Genomic DNA, 21831 nt, shown 5'->3' with positions numbered 1-21831 from the left:
CCTTTTTTTTTCCCTGAAAAAGAGAAATAAATATTCCTGTGAGGAAAGGAAAACTATCCTCTACTGATTTGTTTTGGTAGAATAAGCAAAGCAAAATAATTTATTTACACAATACCAGAGAAAATGCAATATATGCAAAGCATTTACAACAAAAAAAAATAATAATACAAAGAATACAATAATGCCATTACAGCTTAACATCTGCCACTCTGCAATTATTTCATAATTACAGTAACTCTTGACATGGAAGCTGATGTCACTGCTTTTATTTTGTACAGACTATGGTTTACTATTCATGCAACAAGATGCAGTGCAACAACTTTGAGCAATAATAACTTGAAACAACATAAATATTTCCTGTTATCAGTTTTGCTTCTGCAATCCCACCAAGACCAACTGATCCTCTGACTGAAACAGATGTTTCTAGAGCTCTAAATGAATGTTATGAATTGCATTTTTTTCATTCACTAGTGCTATCAAAAATAAAATGTCAGTGGAGAGGTTGCAAAAAATGCTCTTTGCTGAATACTAAATGTGTCTAGACTGCTAATGATATCAGCATCTTGTCTTCTGCAGGTACCCCAACAATTTGTGTCACTGTCTGGGCAGTGCTGAGACTTCACTTTGATGATACTGGGTAGGTATTGCTGAGTGGAAAATCATTTCATGTGCATTCAGCACGATGGCAAGGATGAGATAGAAATTACTCTGATGAGTGAAATCTGCACAAGACATTGCTGAGCTTTGATTTACAAAGGCAATTAGGAGTTTAGCTTTCCCTTAAAGAGTTTTTTCAACAAACCTGGTGAATGAAATGAGTAAGGATGAGACAAAAATCTGTATCCTGTCTTCTGTGTGGAAAAAAAGAAAAAGAGGAAATGGAATAATTTCAGAAAGAATTCAAGGGATGGATTCCACCCAATCGGTCTGTTCTGGTAAGGAAAAATCCTGCAAATATCCCATATTTTTTAAAAAAGGATAAGAAGGAAAAGCTGGTCCCAGAGGTGGTCCTGCACATCTCAGTAGACCATAGATTGGTCCGATAGAGCAGCATATATAGCTTGTAGGAATGGACATGTGAAAACACAAGCTTAGCAATGCTTTTTTTCATGACAGCTATGTTTGAACTTGGTGAAATGTTAGAAAAATGCTGGGAATGAGGGAGATGATTGAATAAATTTTTTAAAATCCAGCAGCGGTTCTTTAAAAGCCTTGATCTGAATGAAAGGCATCTTTATCTTCCAAGTCACATTTTTGAGAGACTTAGGCTTATGTTTGAATTTCACCTTATGATAGAGGTACCTGGATTCAGAATTTGCAGAGACTCACTGTTTCATCAGGTTTCTTCATCCTTGTCTTTCATGTTTTTTTTGGAAAGCACATAAAGCCCTTCCTCCACTGGGGTTGCTAGTGCTTTGACCCAGTGTTCTATTTTTACATTAATACAAATTGAATCATTTATTTCCATGCAAAGCAAGCCAGAACACCCTGCTGTGTCATTATTATGATTACAACACTGGTCTTAAGTGTATTAATTTATCTTAGTAGTCCAAACAGTCTTTGGATTTGAGGGTAGGGAGAATGTCTTGCAGAAGGAAGAACAAGAAAAAAAACAAAACAGCAAAAAAAGCCCACTCCTTTCTTTTAGTTAGAGAAGCTATTTCGCATGCAACAGATTTAGACATATTCTTGCTGAGAGTCTCAGTGGTTACTTTTTAAAAATCAGCAAGCATTGTTCTGGGGGAGGGGGGAAAGCCAGCATGAGCCTAAAAACACTGCAGAAATTACTGAACTGGGAAACCAGAGTCGCAGAGGCATGGACTAAAATACAGACTGTGTCTGAGTCTCCTCCTGCTTGCTCCTTATAAACCTGGCAGAGCTTCCTTGACTTCAGCTCCTGATTCGTGTCACTGACAGGATAGGTTTGTGCAGAGAAATGCAACTGTCAGTTTATTCAAACCTGTGCTGCTGAATTAGATGGAGTTATTCCAGATGTACACCAGAGATGTACCAGAGGTCAGACCCTGGCCTTTTCAAGTGGAAATCACATCCCTTCACCTGCCCACTGGCTCTCTTCCCTTCATTCATCATGAAAAAGAGTCCTGTGTGTCTGATCGCCACTGTAGCAATGCATTTGAAAGAAATCGGGGAGCCTCTTTAGATAGTACAGCTTGTTAGCTGATACTACAGACTGTTCTGTTGTGCAATGTTTTTTTTCCTTCTGGTCATGTTCACCTGAGGAGAAGATGGTGTTTCTTCCACCACATCCATCCTATAGCTGTCACGGGGGCTGGACAAAAAAGTCCTTGAAAAAAAACCTTTGTGTGGGCTTGTTCTGATTCATTGTTGACATCTACAAAGTAGGCATTGGAAATTAAGCGTGCTGGGGACACATCATGTAAAAGGAGAAGCATAAGTCTAAGAACAATAGGGATTTGTAGGGGATGATGTATCACCCCAGAGTGCAAATTTAATATACATGAGTGTGGAAAAAAACCTCCAAGTGTCTCTTTGTCCCAGCCAGAGCCTGGGATAATTGTCTGGGCTGTAGATGTCTTCAATACAGATGACTGGAACTGGAAGAGGTAATTCTCATTTCTCATTTCTGCATAGACAAATTGCCATACATCAGTGTCTATTTGTACAGCTAGATTAATGTTAGAATTTGCACAGATTCTTCCAATATTGGTCAACACACTGAAGACTTTCAGGGTAGATTTAATGTGCATCTTAAAGAGGTTGAGCTCTGCAAATAGTGGATAATTTCCCAAAGAAGACACCTAATTTATAAATGCGTGCAAATAATTTAGAATATAGGTGGTGAGTTTAGGTGCTTTTGTGGCATGCAATTGTTGATAACTGAAAAGTCATCAACATAGAATCATAGAACATACATACTGTATGTAAGTAACATTTGTCCCCTTTCAAATATTTTAAGTTGGGCATCTAAAGTGAGGTAGCTCAGAAATATTGCTTTTCATTTGAAAACCTCAGCCATTATCCCCATAGGTCTGGGGGGATTTCAAGTTTCTAGGCTTTGTTGACTGAAGTATGTAATTCTGTGCAAATTTTACACCATGTCTCTAAATTTTCTCTCTTCTCACCAGCTGCACCACACACACTCTTATTGTTGGTTTTATGGGAATCCAGTAAGATACTGCTCAACTGAAATTTAATAATATATTGTTCAACTGAAAATATAAGTTCAACTGAAATTTCTAAACCAGACGTCACTCACCTGTTTGAGATTTCTCTCACAATGTACCTGGATGATGGAATTTTAGCTCTGCCTCCTCACATTTACACGAGTATACAGTTCCATTTACACTTTCCCCCCAGATGTTATGAGACTACTACTTAAATGTCACAGAAGTTCCATTAAGATCTTTTAAGATCGAGAGTGTTTTATTCCTGTATGCTCTTTCAAATTTTTCAAAATGCTCTTTTCTTGGCATCTAAGAAATGTATCATGACAACTGCTACTGGGACTTCTGGCTGTTGTCCTAGGCAGAGGGAGACCCTCCTTCTTGGAAGTGCAGGAACAAAGTAGATATTTTTCTGTGATTTTATGTTTTTGAGAGGGAAGCATAGGGGGAAGAAAGCAGAGACAAATAAAAGAAAATTTTAACTGACAATCAAATTCTTAATGACTTAAAATAGTGTAGCAGGATGGTTGTGGTGTGACAGGAGAGATTTTTTTCATCCTTTTTTTTTCCTAGCTTTAAAAATACATGTTAATGTTAAAATACATTATGTTTATAGATCATGTAATTATCTTTCTCTACAAATGAATGTCCAAATGCATCTATATGGAATAAACTTCTGCAGAATACTTTGCTGGATCCAGAGAAAGATTTTAAATGCTGAGGTAGAAATGGCATTATATTCACTATCACTCACCCTGACAGCTTAAAAAAGGGGCTGACCCCAGCTGTTGTCCAGGAGTTGAACCTTCTCAGATGAATCCTCTCTCCTTGGTAGTACTTGCAGCCCTGTACTGGACATTAATTCTTTCATGTGGATACAACCAGTCTCTAGTACATTCTGGTATACTAGATACGTGTAAAAATCCTTATGCCAGGGTCAGGAACCAACATTTATATCTGTTAACTCTGGAAAAGTATCTGAGACACAAAACTTTGGAATAACCTTCTCTTAACCTTTGAGGTGTCCCTGTCTTTTTTTCCCTTCCTCAGAGATGTTAGCTTAAAGGGACAATTTCACAGATAAAGGCATTTTCCAAAATGTCTAAACTGTTTAGTAAGAGGTACCATTTAAATTGCCATAAAAATACTTATTTTTCTTTCAGATAATGTGGGTAAAGGCTGTGAAAGAAAGCTGGGACAGACTAAAGAACTACTACCTTTAAATAAAATTATTTAGCTACAAGACTAATCTCCCGCTCTCTGACCCCTTAAAATTTATTGTAAGTTTATTAACATTTTTGTTATAACTTTCTCTTTCCTTCCCTTTTCCTACCCCATTCTTTTAATGAACTGCTGCAGCTGCTGGGACATGAATGACAACACTGCCTTGTGGTGGGTGATCAAGGGTCCTGTGGTTGGATCAATTATGGTAAGTAACACTTGGAGGAGACTTCACTAACATTTCTAAGGGCAAATAACCAATGCAAATAGCTTCAAATGGCTTTGCAAACTATGCTGCATCAGCTGTGCTGGACTAATGGACAGCTTGTCTGAATGTACACCACTTACCATCCACCATTCAGTTGTTACAAAGAAGACTTAGTACTGCTTGCAAGCAAAGATTGTGTAGAAATCTGAAGGCTAAGTAGGATGATACAGGTGATCTAAAACAATACTAGATGCCAGTGGCTAGGAAGCTGGACTGTGTCTCTTGAATGGAATTCATTTCACAACTACATTTATTTATCTAATATTAGTTCTATAATAGTATGGTGGACATAGTACAAGATTCTCAGTTGTCAACAAGGTAGCTAAGAACTCTGTAGTTGATGAAGGTCTTGGATTTTACTCAGATGATGCTAAATATCTGTGTATGGGTCACGGAGAGGTTCTGAAGTGCCTGCTTGGGCTTCAGCTGCTTCCCCAGAAGAATATGGGAATTTTAAAATGGTGTTGGACTCCTCCAGTAAGGAAATGTAATTGAGCCACTAGACAATATGGTTAGTCACCTGAAAAGTGGTTTGGCTTACCACATATAGGTGTCTAAATCTGGGCATGCCAAGTTTCTCTCCATACTCCAGTGACAGCACTGGACAGGTATTCATTGACTTTTGTTGGAATTCAGACATCCAGCTCACAAGCACCTGTCTACACATAGGTATCATTCATCAGGTTTGGTTCTCCTTTCAAGTATTTGTACAGCTTTCTAAAGTACGATAACCTTGAGACACATTAAAGATAATTCAGCTAATTATACTGAAGGGTATCAAAATGGTTGGGTTTTTGTGATATTGATGTATGTGAATCACCATGCTTTACAAACATATTATGTGAAGGATCACATTCTGTCTTTGGGGTATTGGTTATACCTGGTTTCTATTGAAAGCATAAATGATCCAAGCAACAAGTAAGGGATGTCTGGGCTTCTCCATTCATTTGTAGTCCTCAGATCAGATAGAAAATTCTTCTGAAAGAGATGCACACAATATTTTAAAGGAGTAAAATATTGAATAAGGGACCAACTTAAATTTCCCACTGTTTTATTCTGGCATTAAGAAGCTATGGAGTTGGTCACAGCCAAATCTGTAGCCAAAGTATTAAAGTAAAACAGTTTTATTAATCCACAAATTTTTAAAACTATATCTGTAATTGCATGATTTGATAAAAGAGAAGAATCCCAGGATAACATAAAAGACATGAAGATGAACATTTGCACCCATGTCTCCCAGCCCCTAGCTCCCCTCCCACAATCATTAGAGGTTGTCTCATCTTGGCCCAGATTCAGTCAAGCAGAGGGAAAGTGACACAACTTGGGAATTTCAGGAAAGGGGAGACACTAAATTGTGACTAATGGATACTGCTAAACTGAGAAGTGCCTTAGTTCAGAGGATGAGAGTTAAAGATGATTTTACTGCTGAGAATTTTACTATATGGTTTTGATATGCAGAGATCTTTTATTCTTTGAACTGGTTGATAATGACAAATGTTGAAACATTTTTGCTTATGATTATCTAATCTGGTGCTGGGGACTGAAGAAATTCTGCAAGCTGCTGCAAGTGGCCAAAAGACCCTTGTAAATTTATCCCAGTACCCCTGACCCTACAGAACTTCTAGACTGCAGTTTGTATAAGGCAGTGGAGCCAGCAAGTCACTGGGAATGTCTCATTCTCATACTTAAAAAAAATATATAATTGTCATCATTTTTTCCTTTCTTTTTCCCTAGATAAACTTTGTTCTTTTTATTGGCATAATTGTGATACTTGTGCAGAAACTCCAGTCACCTGATATTGGGGGCAATGAATCCAGCATTTACTTGTAAGTACAAATAAAGCAGTAATCAATTTAGTTTTCTAATATACACATAGGAAAAAAAGACAAAGTCAAAAAGACAACTTAGTTGAACTAATTTGATTTTCAAAAAAGAGTTACAGTATTATTAAATTTCTTTGGTTGATTTTTACTTTTTTTTTAAATCCAAATGCCACTGAAGTGCATTTTAATGGTAGTTTTAGCCTTTTTTTTTTAAAGGCCTAGAAAATAAGCATAAATATAAGATTAAAAAACAAAAACCAAAACACAAAATCAAATCTTTACAGGTCAGTTATCTGGAATTTAAGATACTGATCAGGTATAAATATGATCATACGCATGGGGCAGTCTGCTGTGCTTCATACATTCCAGGGACATGGTCCAAAGTTCATTGAAAACAATGAGATTTGGCAGAAAGATTTCATTAACTTAGTATTGAAATCTAATTTAGGAAGATCTCCTAAAATCGTTTTTGCTCATGTTCTTTGTAACCATGAGTGCATTCCACTTAAGCTAAACGATTCTCCCCATACCTAGGATGGCTTAAAAATGCACAACGATTCCTAAAAATTTCCTTTAGAAGTTTTAAAACTTTGTGATTTACAGTTTTTTTAAAGCCAGTTTTTTTTAGTTTCCACCTCATTAGAAGTCAGATGCTGGCCATTTGAAATGGTCATCATCCCCAGTTTAAGTTCATGTGGTCATTCTCCATACAAAAATTATATAATTGTTTTTAATAACTAGGACATGTGGCAGCACATTTTTCTTGGCTTTTCAGCCTAAACACCATGAACATTTGCTTTTTTTTTTTTTGTGAACGCTAGTGTTTTCTAGCACTCACAAATATAGGTAAGAATTTTTGTTTTATCACTGGATTCCTGGTGAAAAAAAGGCAAGTCATATAAACCTTAAATAAAAGTAAAAGATGTCAGGGTAAAATAGGAGATGCATATTTAATAGTACTTCCTTAGAACACTATTCAATGGTCACCTTTACCCTCAGTAACCACACTCATAGTATAATGACATCATCCACCTAAATGACAATTTTCAGAGGAAAATATATCCTCGAGTTGCCTACTGCCTTGTTTACATTTCCACATTTCAAAATGGTAATATCTTATGCATCACTTTTTCATGCCTATAGTCAGACATTCACTTACTGAAAGTACTGCCCCTGAAGCTTGCTCCACAGACAAAAATAGAGCTTTAAATTCATTCTGCAGGCACATATATCTCAGAATTATATCTCAGGACAAAGTGTAATGAATAGGTTAATTGTATGCATGGTTGCCTAGGGCTTGCATGAATATTTCCCATGTATGTGCTGCTGGGAAGACATCCACTGAATCTTAGATTGTAATTAATACCAAAGATGTGCAGAGCTAGTTCTGATTACAACCTGCTACATGCATGTTTAGTATCTGCTGCACATCTTTCACATATGAAGCAAAGCATGCCATAGACTCCAGTGATTTAACTAGATTATGAAACATCCTTTTCATTTTTGATCAATATGGTGACTGGGTTTTACTGATATTTTTCCTATGTGTATAGTTAGCCACCAAAACCAAGAGAAAACATCATATTTTTTGTTTCATTTGCTGCCATTATTTTTCATATTTTTTTGCAACTTTATTAATGGGTGTGTATAAATTGATCTTGCATTTATGTACGCATTATGGAGTGTTGTTTATCCAAACAGATTCAACAACAGGAAAGTCACGCTGACATGATAAAAAGAAATGAAATTAATAAATCTGCAGATAGACACCAGACATACTTAATATTTGTACATACGTATCCTGTAAAAGGACAGCTGTTGTAATGAAGGAAGAAGACATATCATAGTATGGTTATGTCACCATATTGAAATCTCTGTGGCATTTAGATTGTGGTCCATATTAAGCATTTTTCACTTCCTATTTTGCTATTTCAAAGTATGAAACTTCATTCCATTAGACCAAATTCTCCATCCAGATTTTTATTCCACAACATATGTAAATACTTTGCCTTTACTTCATGAGACAGAGTAGTTGTGGTTGAGAAAGATGTTCAGACTATTTCTGAAAGCTGTATCACATGGTATCTGCAGCAGTGATTAAGATTTATTCTAGTATCAGCCTTCCACTTTTTGGAATAATCCTTTAGCCAGGTTCTTCACCATCAAAAAAAAAAGAAAATAAAAGACCCCATAACTTGCTATTGACTTTGAGTAGGATATATTTTCTTATATGTATGGTATATGTTTTTGTTCAGGTCCTCTTAATGCGTTGGGTTTTTTTCGTCGTTGTTGTTAGGAAAATCTACCTCCAGTTTTATTTTGTAGATATTATGGTCATGGTTCTGCAAATCACTTAAACCTGTATTTGACTTTAAAAGCCTTGGGATGTGCTTTAATTCAAAGATTAATTATATATTGTTACTACTGCACATTCATTATTAAAAATTACCACTACTGAAGTTAGCTGTGAGCTGTGGCAGGAGCACAACAGAAGAGTTCACTACTGGGGAGCCAATGATTAATTAATATACTGCAGCCACTAGAGAATGTAAGACTTGCTTTTAAAAAAAAAACAAAAAATAATTTGTATAATTTGCATCACAATAATGAGTGCTTTACTCCCATAAAAATTCTGAGTTTCTCTCTAAATAACCTGAGGATCATTATATACAATAGCCTTTGCCTTTTCGCTGACAAAAACTTGGAAGCATGTAGCTGTTTCCTAACAATTTTCTGTGGCAGTCAAATGCTTTAGTGACTATAAACTTCAATTTTATCAACACGTATGTTCGGTCATTCATTACCAGTCTCATGCCTAACAGGCATTTCTTCACACGTTTAGCTCCTCCTCAAAGCTGCCTGCATGCTGCTCATCCCATTTCAGACTGAACGGCTCAAAACATGTCAGATTCTGAGAGAACAATAATTTCATCTTACTTTTACTGATGTTTTCAATAGAAACTTCTCCATATGGCTGAAATGAATGGGGCTAGATTCATCAAAAATATTATTAATGAGGTAGGAATTCAAAAGGCAGTGAAAGCCACTCTTTTAAAGGTGCATTTTAATTTTATGATTCTTTTGGGGTTTTTCCTGAGAGCTTAAAGCAACTTTCATATTTCCTCCTAACAGTCATCATAATCATTATTTACTTCATAGTGTTAGAAGTAAACTGCCAAATGCATAACAAAGATATATTTTGTTTCTTGAACCATGTTCTGGTTTCAGTTAGTCTTTTGTCAGTCCTGAATAATTCCACCAAGTTAAGCATCAAACCAAAGCAAGATGAATAATAGAAACGCAATAATTTTTTATTTGAGAGAAGTTCTAAGAAAGACCCTCAGGTGCTAGGGAAGCATAAAGAGATATTGGTTGTGTTCCTAGTGTAATTAAGACAACTATCTTCATAGTTCAGAAAGGTTTCTCACCCCACCTGGTTAATGAATTGCATAAACAATTGTGCCATGATTATAGACATGACATACTTAATCCTAGAGGACAAATGGCAGTGTCCTGTATTTGTACCAGTATATTTCATCCAGTTAAGTTTTACTGAACATGGTTCCAGACAGAAAGTACTACCTGATTGTTAGCAGTCTTCAGTTGCACAGTATGTAAATATTTTGAAGTAGTAGTAGGTTATTTAGAGACACCGTGATACCATATGATGAGAGCCAAGTACCACCACATCAAAAGTCCATGAATCCAATGTGCATGCACAGTTCTGGCAACTGGAAACAACATTCACAACCCTACTATGACTGGTTCAGCACGCGGTGTGTCACATCAGGCCTACATTTTTTGCGTGGATTTTCATATATCGGTTCCCTGTCTGGATTTTTTGGAAACATAAAAAACTGATCTATCAAGGCTTCGCTATTTTTCCCATGAGAAATCCAGCCAATGGTGTGTAATATGGTATGTCAGAATCTGCTTTCAGGCATCCTGGTTTTAGTTAAGTCATTGTAGAGGGAGTACATTCACCCCCCCAAAAAAGCCATATTCCTGTAGAAATGCCAACACAAACCTTATATCCACGCTGTTATTTTCATGAGCTTTGTTGCATTGCAGAAAGATTCTCTATAGACAGAATATAATCTTAACAATATCACTACCATAAACCGCTGCAGTATTTCAGTAGGTATGCATGATGTAGATGCATGCTGGAATAACCCTTAAGATTAAAAGGGCCCACACATTTCCAAGTCTTTGTTCTTTTTCAAGGATCAAACACATTTAACTGATTTTTTTTAAATTATTATTATTTCCAGTTTATCTTTAGTGTAATTTTGGTGGGGGAAGCTTGTTTCTGCTCTTGCTTTAACAGATTCTTCATAAATTTTGTATCACATGTTGAAAACTCAATGAAAAGAAAATAAACCCCACATATATCTAGCTAATTCAGGTCTACGTCATTCCTCCAATCAGCATCTTGCTGGAAAGAAAGGAGAAACATGGCATATATCATAGGTAGGTATGATTTTACATATGGTGCAACCTAGAGGGTTAGGGCAGGAAAAGCAATGTTGTAACACAAATGTTTTGGTAAACAACACTCCTCTACAGCTCACCTACAAAGTCACTGGACACTCAGTGATTCATTCTGCTACCGCTTTGTCTTGCTGCAAGTGCTCAGACTGCCAGTACTATTATTGACAGGGTCTTTATGCCAAAAGTCTCATTTCTGACAAGAAAATGGCTGATGTTTGATGAACAGTATATTCTTTAGTATGGCACTTTAATTTCTTAACCCCAGGTAATATCAGTTGAGTACTGGAATGCCTGCTAATCCAGCAATGAAAGGAACTCATGTCCCTGAGCTAATCCTTTACTACCACAAGAAAATACAATGGAAAACACAGATGATCATGTGGTGTCAGTGCATGATCAACAAGGACCTAGTTCTCATATCTAAGAGATGATAGGGGAGTACATGATTGCTACTTTGACTGACACTAATTCTTGATGGATTTATTTGAAGTTTGAATTCACAACTACTACGCTTTTTCTTTACATTTCCCAAGACAAATTATTGTTTTAGATGCTGGTTTGAAGAGTTTTTGGTTTCTGTTTTGGATTATTTTGGGAGGAGGTAGATACTAATTTGTACTAAATCTTTTCAGCTAGGGATTGGAAAAAAAAAGAGAAGAGTGTACTTGTTAGGAATGTAAAATCATGTAGTCTATGTACCATAAACAGCAAGAATATAATTACACAGGGATTTATTTATTTTCAGATAAGGTAATTGAAAAGCTTTTGTTTATCTATCTATAGATTTGCTGTGGTCTCAACTATTGTAAAATTAAACAACACAAAATAATTAGTGGGTTTATAATGTTCCTGTGAGCTGTTATTCCTGTTGAACAGCTAGCACAAAGGGGGGCTACTCAAATTCCACCCCCCCAGTGCTGGTAGCAAGTAGAGAAACATAAACATACATCTTTGGCTGTCAAAACTAGCTTCATAACCTAAGCACTGTACTTTCATCCAGTATGCATCTTTTGCATTCTTACAGTGATGAGATCAGACCTAAAACTGTGTCTACTTTGAAAGTGGCTTTGCTATTTTCTGGGCCACTTAGAAGGATATTCCAGAAAAGAAAATTAATATTTTTAGAGAAAATTACATCTATTTCCAATGATATGCAAGTGCTTTACTGGATCTTTGACAGGGTCTGGTTTTGATTACCAACTTGTTTCTTATGGTTACAAGATCATCTGTGACAAATGTAATGTAAAAAGTGCCTCTGCTTCTGTTATTTCAAAATTCTTAGAAGGTGGTTAGAGTGTAAGTCCATCATGCCTTTTCATGCACAGGTGATGTATGATGGAGGCTAACTCCTGTTGTTTTCTATTTGAAATAGTAATGAAAAATAGGATGACTGTCTTTAAACAGTATTTGTACACTTTGCTGTAAGGTATTTTTATTGGCAATTTTATGGCTTCAGTGGATGTATGGACAGAGGAAAAGATACAGCACTGATTTATGTGTGATTTATGGTCTAGCTGACTTTTTTTGAAAGCTGCTTAAGTTTTGTGCTCAACAGTTCTCCAATGGTGACTTAAAAATTCCACTGGACTCCATGCTCTGTGGCAGCTTTAGAAAACAATGTTCTTTGTCCACGGATTGTGCCCTAAATCAACAAAACACAGTCTTTTTTCCCTATCTGTCTGTTACAAGAGCAAGCCCCAAGCTGGAAAAGAGTGTGTTTGCAATAAAAGAGAAGACACTAATAGATGGTCCTTTTCTAGAAAGATAAAGGAGGTGTGCAGGTTAGTGAAGGAGAGAACAGTGCCATGTTGTATTCAACAGTGTTGTACTTTTTATAGACATATTCCTTCATGGTTTTTTTTAAGAAACAGTAATTCAAAGATTGAGGTACTCAACTGTTCTATCAAGGGTTGGGTTAGCCCTTTTTCTGAGGAGGCTTAGGCACAAAAAAAGGCTAGAATGAATTCCTATTGATATATCAGTGGCATATATCTGGATATTTCATACCTAAATGACTTTCTAAGCATAAAACATCATGTAAATGTTTGCTGTGTACGTGTGTAAATATAGGTCTTTGCCTACACATGTACTGTCTGAAATGCTAGATATACCTAAATTTGTTCCAGCATTGCTTTCTAAAATACCACAAATACTTTAGCAATGTGCACAATGTAAAGCTTCTTACCTTAATGTAAAACTGACTACAGTTAACTGGATTTTCTGTAATCTAACTGTTGCCATGCATTCAAGTTTCGTGATTAACAAAAAGAAGGTAGCCTTCATAAAGAAAATGAGGGACAGACCTCAAATGTGTTTCTGAAGTCACTGAACTTCATCAAAGTGAATATCCTAGTTTTGATCTGTATTGATAAACTTCAGTTGTCACGGAGATTAGCAGTATAGAGAAGATCTGTTGGCTTTGGCCAACTCTCCTTATGAATTAACCATGGCTTTAGATGTAGTGTTGTATCCTTTATCAGGGCAGTTTACTTATTGGGAAAGATAATGGTTTTGGAGATTCAGATAATTTTTCAGAAACCTGAAATTGCAAGCTAATGTGGGACCTTCCAAATAAGACAATTCTGGCTGTTTTCCATTTCCCTCCCTCATTACTCATAGCTAAGTTTGTTGTTTTGAATGCATGGGTAGGCTGAAAGATAGATTTAGAATTTTATTTGTCCCCAGATCAGTTTTCACCTTTGTTTCTTTGACTTGGTTACTTAGTTTAAAGATAAGTGTGGAGTAGAAGCAACTCGTCATGCAGCAGTTGTTGCGAGACTGCAGACAATGGGGAATAATTCTGACATCTCTGATCTTGAATGTGCTTTCAATTTACATCAAAGCTTGATGCACACCAACATCCATGGTCTTCCATTTACCTTTTGCTACCATTTACATTTTTGACTCTACCATATGAGAACAAAAGAAGTTTATTTTCCCCTCAGTGTCTCTGCTTCTCCTTGACATATTGATTTCTTGTGTCTCACTTCAGCAACTAGCATGCTTCACATCCAGTGGTTTTATTTTTACATCTGAGGAATTATTAGGGTGTACTCCAAGCAAGTACATAGACTTTAGAGCCTGGGGTATGGAAAGGACATGAAAGATGGTGCTGTCACCATGCAGAAGGATTTTTTGATCTGGAAGGTTGAACTTCTCATGAGGCTTTTGTAAATAACACTGTTCATAAAAGGAAATGTGTAGTGCAATCAGGTAACTGGTTAATTACCCAGGAACAAATTCTTCCTGTCCTGGAGAGTACAAGTATGTGCTCAAAGGCCACTAGGTTACAGTGGTTTAATATGGAATTAAGTTTTAGTGAAGGTGGCTGAAACAACTGTATACTACCTCAGGATCAGCCCAATCTGAAGTTGTGCATATGGTTCGCATCATAGCCTTAGCAACTCGTTTGCTGTGCACCTGTATCATTACTGACAGATTTCCAAACTGTAATCCCTCTTACATATTTCCAATGAAAACACAGGACTGTTTCAACTGATGAAATTTCTGCAAGCCCAGGCCTATTCAACAGAGGCAGCATTCTCTTTTTTCATTAAGGAGGGTTTATAGAGATGGGTTGAAACTTGGGATGGTTGTCTGCAGGGATGTCGCATAACATGTAAGGCAGGTGAGTCAAAGCAATGTAGCTGAAGCTTCGGAGCTGCAGATGATATAAACTCAGTATAGCCAGACCAATGCTGAGCTCTGCCAGCTGACAGGACTAAGACATGTATAATGCTTGAAAATCCACTTCTTAAAGAAGATTGTGACAATAAATACTCTGTGGGTTTTGCTTCTTTGTTTCTTTTAAGGATAATGAGTTAATCACATTGTAAGGTATTTTATGTCTGGATTTGGACATACATATTCTTCATTTCAAACAGTAAATGTATACTCAAAACCATTTAAGAACTTCATTTGGTGTGGTACGTTTTTCCCACTAAACAAGCTTTTGTCTTCTACACTGCAGTTACGTTACTGCACCTCCATCAGAATTATTCCATAATGCATGACATTAGCTTATGCTCTGGAGTCACTGAGAATAATCTAGCATGTTAAAATAGGATCTCCAGAGTTAAATGTAAAGGAAGGATAATGACATTTAACCTTGAAGATACAGTTCATTTAAGGACTGTTTTGATGGAAGTATTCTGCTCTCTACTGCCAGCTTTCTTCCCTAGAGTACAGCTAAATATTAGAGCTTTATCTCTTCATTATTTTGTCTGGGTGTAATAATAGCTTTCTCCATCTTTTGTATGTCAGCCCTATAGAAGTTAGCAATCTGAATGAACAGTGTAGACATGATTTTTGGCTCTCTTTGATCTTTCTGTTCTGCCTTCAAGGCTCAGATCTGTGCAAAGATCAGAACTATTGGACAAAAAGTTCCAGTTCAAATTAATATTTGCTAAATATTCATTTTTAGCCACAGATATAGTCTGCAAGCAGTAATTTGGCTTCAGCCTTGGGAGAGGTGATAGTGGTTTCCTCATAGACATACTGTTTCTGTGTCAAATTATTGTTGTAGTTACCATACTAGCTTTCAGTTACAATAGGTTAAATTTAGCTTTGATGGAATTAAAAGTACACTAGCGTAAAGTTTATAGAGGACATTGAATGTCATCTGTATTGGGGGAGCTTTGTAAACTATAGAGACCCTCACGAGGTGTCCTATATACATCCTAGATTTTAGTGTGACATTCATTGACTTTACAAGTACATAGACAAAAAAATATGTAAATCTCATGTTCCCCCAAGTCACTGAAAAAAAAACCAAAACAAGCCACTGGGCTTTGTAAGACACACCTGCTCAAAACAGTGAAGAGAAGCAAAGCTGACCTGTCACATGTTAAAGTAATGCAAGAGCCCTAAAAGTTAGAGAGAGACCAAAAAGGTGAAAGAAAACTGCTGTCATCCACTCATGTCAACTGATTTTAATATATTTTGGACAAGGACAGTAAAGAAGACGTCAGACATCCTCCTCATTTTTTTTACTTTTTATTTTTTTTCCAACTTGTTTTCAGGTTATTTCCTAATATCAGAAGATGATCCTGGAATACATCACACCCCTTTGAGAAGTCAGGGAAAGTTCTTTTGATTTGGTGGTGTTAGCAATGAAAAGTAGAGCTATAGGTAACAAGACTACGAATTCTGGACTTGTTTTCAATTAAAGAGATGAGAAACAGAGTTGTCTTTCTTTCATGAAGAGCACAACAGTGTTTGGACTTTTAGCAAGACAATATGGAATCCACCTAGGTCGTAGAATCATTAAATAGGGTTGGAAAGGACCTTAAAATCAACTAGTTCCAACACCCCTGCCATGGGCAGGGACACCTCACACTAGACTGTGTCACCCAAGACTCTGTCCAACCTGGCCTTGACCACTGTCAGGCATGGAGCATTCGCAGCTTCTTTGAGCAACCTGTTCTAGTGCCTCACCACCTTTACAGTAAAGAACTTTCTCCTTATATCCAATCTAAACTTCCCCTGCTTAAGTTTTAACCTGTCACCCCTTGTCCCATCGCTACAGTCCCTAATGAAGAGTCTCTGTCCAGCATCCTTGTAGGCCCCCTTCAAATAATTGTGCTTGGCTCCTTCCACCGTCAGTAGAGATCTACACACTCCAGAGAATAAAATTCTCAGTACAACTTCTTTCATTCTTCATGAATTCTTCAGTCATGTTTAAAATAGGTAAAATAAATCTCACTTCATGGTCTGTTTCTCACCACTAACTGCAAGGCTAGCAGGGTGACAAGGTAAAAGGCATACAGCTATATTAGTAACTTCAAAAATTAGATGAGACGGAACTAAATAACAACTTTACTGAGAAGCATCCCTGCTTATTCTGTGTCTGGATGAGAGGGCTAAATGAGTCTGCTTGCACACAGTGGATCAGGGCCTGCAGTCACTGCAGTGGTATAGAATTGTATAGTCTGTTTCCTGCTCGCAGAAGAAGTTCAGTTTTACAAACCATTTACATCTGATCTGTAAGTCCAGGGCTTTTGTAAATGCAGTTGGTGTTTTGGCCTGGAAACAAGTTTAGCTTCAGGAAATCATTAGCTATTGATTAGCAAGGTGAGGAAGTCCCTCAACCTACAGCTGTATAGATCCACTTTCTTTTTTTTTTTCTCTCTCCCATGCAATCTTTCTACTTTTATGTTGGTTAACCTTTTACTGTATTTTCAGTACTTTATTTTATTAATTTGTTTTTACATTTCTTCTCCTATTACTACATGGTTACCTATCCTATTTGTAGTGAGTTTACGTAGAATTACTTGAGCAGGGTGCACAAAGATTCTCAATGAGGCACAGTTTTAATTTGCATGAATCAAATCCTACCTTACTGTGTTTCCCAAAGGACTCCCCTTCAGCACATTCAGAGACAACCCACAAACTCTGCCATTCCCTGTGTTCTATTAGTGAAGTCAAAACCCTGATAATTTTCATTATGGATCTACATGGCCTTAGTAATAGAGCATAACTTCATTCCCCTTAATCAAAATGCTAATCTTATTTCTCTTAAGCACCTCTGAGAAACCTACAAAGTCTTTACAACTGCATATTTGCAGTAATTTGCAATTACTTTTGCCTCAAATTTGTGTACTCTCTCATTTGCATCAAATTGCCAGATTCTAAGGTGTTTAGTCTGACAAGATGGTCGTCAGCCACTATAATACATCACTCATTTAATCCTTGGAATGTTTAACTTTTTCTTTCCCCTTCCACCCTAGCACCCTCCCTCTTCCTCCCAGATGCAGCTGCAGTCCATGCACAGGACACATGCGGTGAGACTCAGCTTGTTTGCCTTTAGCTGTCTAAAGTCTCGTATTTAATCTAAGCAGTCTAGTTGTCGTCTATGGTCAATCTGAGAGACCGGGGCACTTCCATAAGACAATGCATCCCATGTGTCTTAGATGCTTTTGTTACACAGGTCAGTGCAGCCTCTGGAAGCACCTGTTTTTTTCCATGGTTCAGTAAGTTGAAAGTGATAGTTCAGTTTAAATTAATCTTAGATGCATATAGGTAGATGTGACCAATTCCATTCTGTGTGTGCCTACAGAGATCTGAGGATCCTGCCCTAATTCATGTAGTGTTTTGGTATCCATCATCTCATTTATATTAATTTTCTCTTATTTGGCTATCTTTTCTGACTTCCCATTACTTTCTGGTTCCTCTGTCTCTTCTGTCTTTCTCTCTTACCTTCCATCAATGTTTCTACTTTGATAATAATTAATTATGTAAATAAATAGATATTAAAAAAAGGTTGGGGGGAGAGGAACTTCTATCAGTTCTGTGCTCTAAAGATTTTGGGTCACTTTACAATGTCTAATATCAGAGAGATATTATTCTACCTAATTTAGATAGGATGCAGAATAAATGAAAACAGCATTAAAATATTACTGTTTTCCTAAGAAGTGCTAGCAAAGTTTTCTATCACAAGCCCATGTGTAAATGTCCCCTCACTGGTTGGGGAACAGCAATTAATTCATAGATACAGTTTTCAAAATGAAGTCTGTACTTTTTGATAATTCTAGCAAATATCAAGTGCTGTCATGTTAGGTATACTCACTAGAAAAACCTATAACCAATCCCTACCAAATAAAACAGGGCATAAGCAGTAAAGGAAACATGGGTGGAGTTTTTTTTCTAGATTACCATGGCAACACTCAGCATGTCACTGAAGAACAGATCCTCAGCACCCCGCAACTAAGAGTTTACAGTGTGAATATTGATTTTTAGATATTTCATTTTCAGGTTATGTACCTTAAAATGCCTGTACAAGCACTGTTTTTCAACACATGCTGAGCAGCCCTCTTGTAAAAATTGGCATGATAAAATGTATTTCAGATCAGGTCATCAAAAATGAGTGAGACACTAAAAATCCATAGTTGTTTCTGAAAGTCTCAGTCGCAGTAAAAAAGAAGTATCTCTAAAACTTCTCTTCTTGTTTTTGATCAGTCTTAGCTGACAACCAATGCACAACTCAGCTCTGTGAAAAACAGGCAGTGCAAAATTTACCTCACAGAAGTGATACTGTAGAAGGAACAGTCATTTTCATATATATATCCTCTGCATCACCCAAGAAATGAGACTGATTTTGCAAGTTGAAACATGATTATTACGTCTATTTGCTGGATGTGTATGTACATGCCACAATACTGTGTTCATTCCAGCTCTTACACTGTAATCCTTAAGAACGATGCTGTTGTCAGGTTTTGGTTACCCAAAAGGAAAAAACCCAAACAAACCCAAAACTCTAGTAAATGGGATTGGTTTAAAGGATTTAGCAGTAGTGAGAAATTAAATTTATTTTTAATTTATTCTATTTTGTTGTTCAGTTTATGAGCTGCATCTTCCATCTATAGTTAGGCAAAAACAAATCTTAAACCATTCACATTATCAGAGCAACAGAAACAGAGTTTGATTTATTTGAATAAACTTAGATGCTTGCCTTGTAGGCAATAGCTTCAAAAAATCACCATATTGTCCTTTATAGTCAATGGAGATTTAGTCAGGGTAGTCATTGGTGTTTGCATTGTTCATCCCATCCTAAAGTGAACATTTAAAATAGAACAGCTATACCCTGACAAATAAGTGTGCATTTCTCTCTCAACTACTTATTCTCTCTGATGATTCTCAAAGGATCAAGGATGTCCACTTTGCATAGACATCTGTACTGTAAATGTCGAGCCTTCCCTGAAGTGAATCTCACCAAGATAACCATATGTAGAAAACAAAACAAAAATCTCCTGTTAACAAGAAATTACTATTTTCAATTCTCATGTTTTTCAGCCCATCATAACAGATACAAAATCTCTTACAAGTTCCCTCAAAATGCTTTGTTGTGTTGTTTCAGATTACCCTTCTTGACAGCTGATTTAAAATAGCCTCTCTCTGGCTAGTTGTAAATTTAAGCATCTCTTTCTCCATTGCAGCTCTTCCAAGAATGCAACATGTAGAGATCATGGTCCTGGTCCATAATATATGTGCCTACTTCTTTTATGACCATACCTGTCCTAGTGTGTGTGTCAAAAAATAAGCAGTGCCTCTGAATTGAGAGAGCCAGACAAGCGGTTTCCATGCTGACTGCCCCATCCCATGCGTCACGGAAGCTGGGCAAAAAGAGTGCTTTGGTGTCCTTACTAACACTCTTCACTAATAGAAAGGGATCCACACTGCATTGTGTACTTACATGTGAAAATAAGGAACATCTGATCCAACTTCATCTTAGATAAATCTCCATCCTACAAGTTTATGTTGCTGATTGTTCTCCGAAAGTGTACAGTCAACTTTCATTTAATATACTGTTCTGTTACCCTTTGTATACTAGCAGACTGCAGAAGTTGTGTGTATTTTAGATGCGTAAAGCTGCTGGCCTGCCTCCAAGCTGTTCAATCTTTGGTTTGTCTGTGAATCAACACATCGCAATTGCCAGAGACAGTCAGTGCATCTTAATCTTTTTTTGTTTATTTTTGCTTCAGTCAAGCAGCTGGTTTGTGCTGTAATTTCATTCTGTCATGTCCGCTTTCCATCTTTGTGATGTGTCTCATAAAATGTGTTAAAAGTGACCTACCTTGGCCTGTTCACAATATGCTGAAAAAAATGCTAATCTTGTCATATTTAGCAGCTGCGTTCAGAAATGCTACTGTAAGCCTAAGAGGGCTAACCAGCACTCTTGCAAGATGTCAGAACTATCAACCATTACCCTGTAAGTGTACGCAATCCTGTGACATTACTGTGTTTGTATTACGCATGCTGCAAGTAAATGAATGGATATTAGCAGAGGGGTAACAAACAGAAAGCAGTCATTCATTTAGTTCTTGTTGCATGTAGAATATTCTCTTGTTCTGTGCTTTTGCTGGTGCATCACAATCAAGGATTTAAGGTGGTTTTGTTTGTTTTGGTTTGGGTTTTTTTAATTTTTTGATTATTGCTGATGCTGCTTATGGTTTTGGGTAGTGTCTGTATAGAAAATTAATAGTTGCTGTTTATGACACAGCAAAGAGGTGAGCCCTGGTCATACCGAGAATAAATGTTTCACCTGAAAATTTGGTAGAACAACAGCAGCAGTGCAAGAATTGAGTGAATCAGACTGTCATCTGGAGTAAAAATCAAACTTAGTGAAGTTATGTTAGTATAGACCCCACGGGTGAGGAAAGGCTGAGGTTAAACTAGTATCAAAATATTATGTGTCTAGCCAAAAATCATAGTCAGAGATTTGCTTATGGAGAGCGAGGTGTCTAGAAAAGAGAATAAAAGCCATTTAGTCTAGACACTTGTGAATTAATCACTTTCTCGTAGTGCACCTCAGTCTCTGTTACTTGTAAAAGAAAAACAAACAATAAACGAACAAAGAACAACACATTTTAAACATGAAAATAAATTTTCTTTGTGATTTTACATCTCCCCAAGGTATTTAAGTAATAGTCCAATGAGGATACTCAAAAGATTCAGTCAATAGACTGACACTGCAAAAGCAGATGGAAGAAACAGAGAATAGAACAGTGAGCAGATCCATGTTCTACATTGAGAAAAGCTGAAGTCTAAGAAAGTTAGGTAAAATTAGGACCTCCAGAAGAGATAGTTTGAAATATGAGGTACATTACTTAATCTACAACCTGGTGCAGCATGGACTTCATGTTGGTGTTTTGTAGAGAAACGAATTTCACATTAAGTGCAGAGTTTCAGAAGGATGTCAGACTGGCAAATCTAAGGTGAAATCTTTTACCTAGTCAATGGCAAGAAGAGTTCAGTCTAAACAGGAGCCCAGAAAATTATCTGAACATTTCTAATCAATATACTTAATCCTGCCAGCAACCTTCCACTGCTTTTGAAGTCCTTAGTCTGAAAATGTGATTTATGCATGGGAAAATTAAAAAGCTGT

General features: G+C 36.8%; 1 protein-coding gene across 11 annotated transcripts in view; it reads left to right on the top strand.

Annotated features, from left to right (window-relative positions):
• The window catches only part of ADCYAP1R1 (ADCYAP receptor type I), a 138077-nt gene that overhangs the window by 102865 nt on the left and 13381 nt on the right, over positions 1-21831 (top strand). For 4 of the 11 annotated variants that reach the window (XM_062621330.1, XM_062621328.1, XM_062621329.1 and 1 more), the window contains 5 exons: positions 577-637; positions 4506-4575; positions 6370-6461; positions 17678-17731; positions 20572-20655. In XM_062621330.1, coding sequence (XP_062477314.1) covers positions 577-637; positions 4506-4575; positions 6370-6461; positions 17678-17731; positions 20572-20655 — 361 coding nt within the window. The remainder of the gene's footprint in view (positions 1-576; positions 638-4505; positions 4576-6369; positions 6462-17677; positions 17732-20571; positions 20656-21831) is intronic. The other 7 variants (XM_062621334.1, XM_062621336.1, XM_062621335.1 and 4 more) reach the window with 4 other exon arrangements.

Source organism: Pezoporus occidentalis, unplaced genomic scaffold (genome assembly GCF_034315485.1).
Source record: "Pezoporus occidentalis ecotype Australia unplaced genomic scaffold, CSIRO_AGI_Poc_V1 ctg23, whole genome shotgun sequence".
In the NCBI taxonomy this organism is placed as follows: domain Eukaryota; kingdom Metazoa; phylum Chordata; class Aves; order Psittaciformes; family Psittacidae; genus Pezoporus; species Pezoporus occidentalis.
This window is presented reverse-complemented; position numbering and strand designations above follow the sequence as displayed.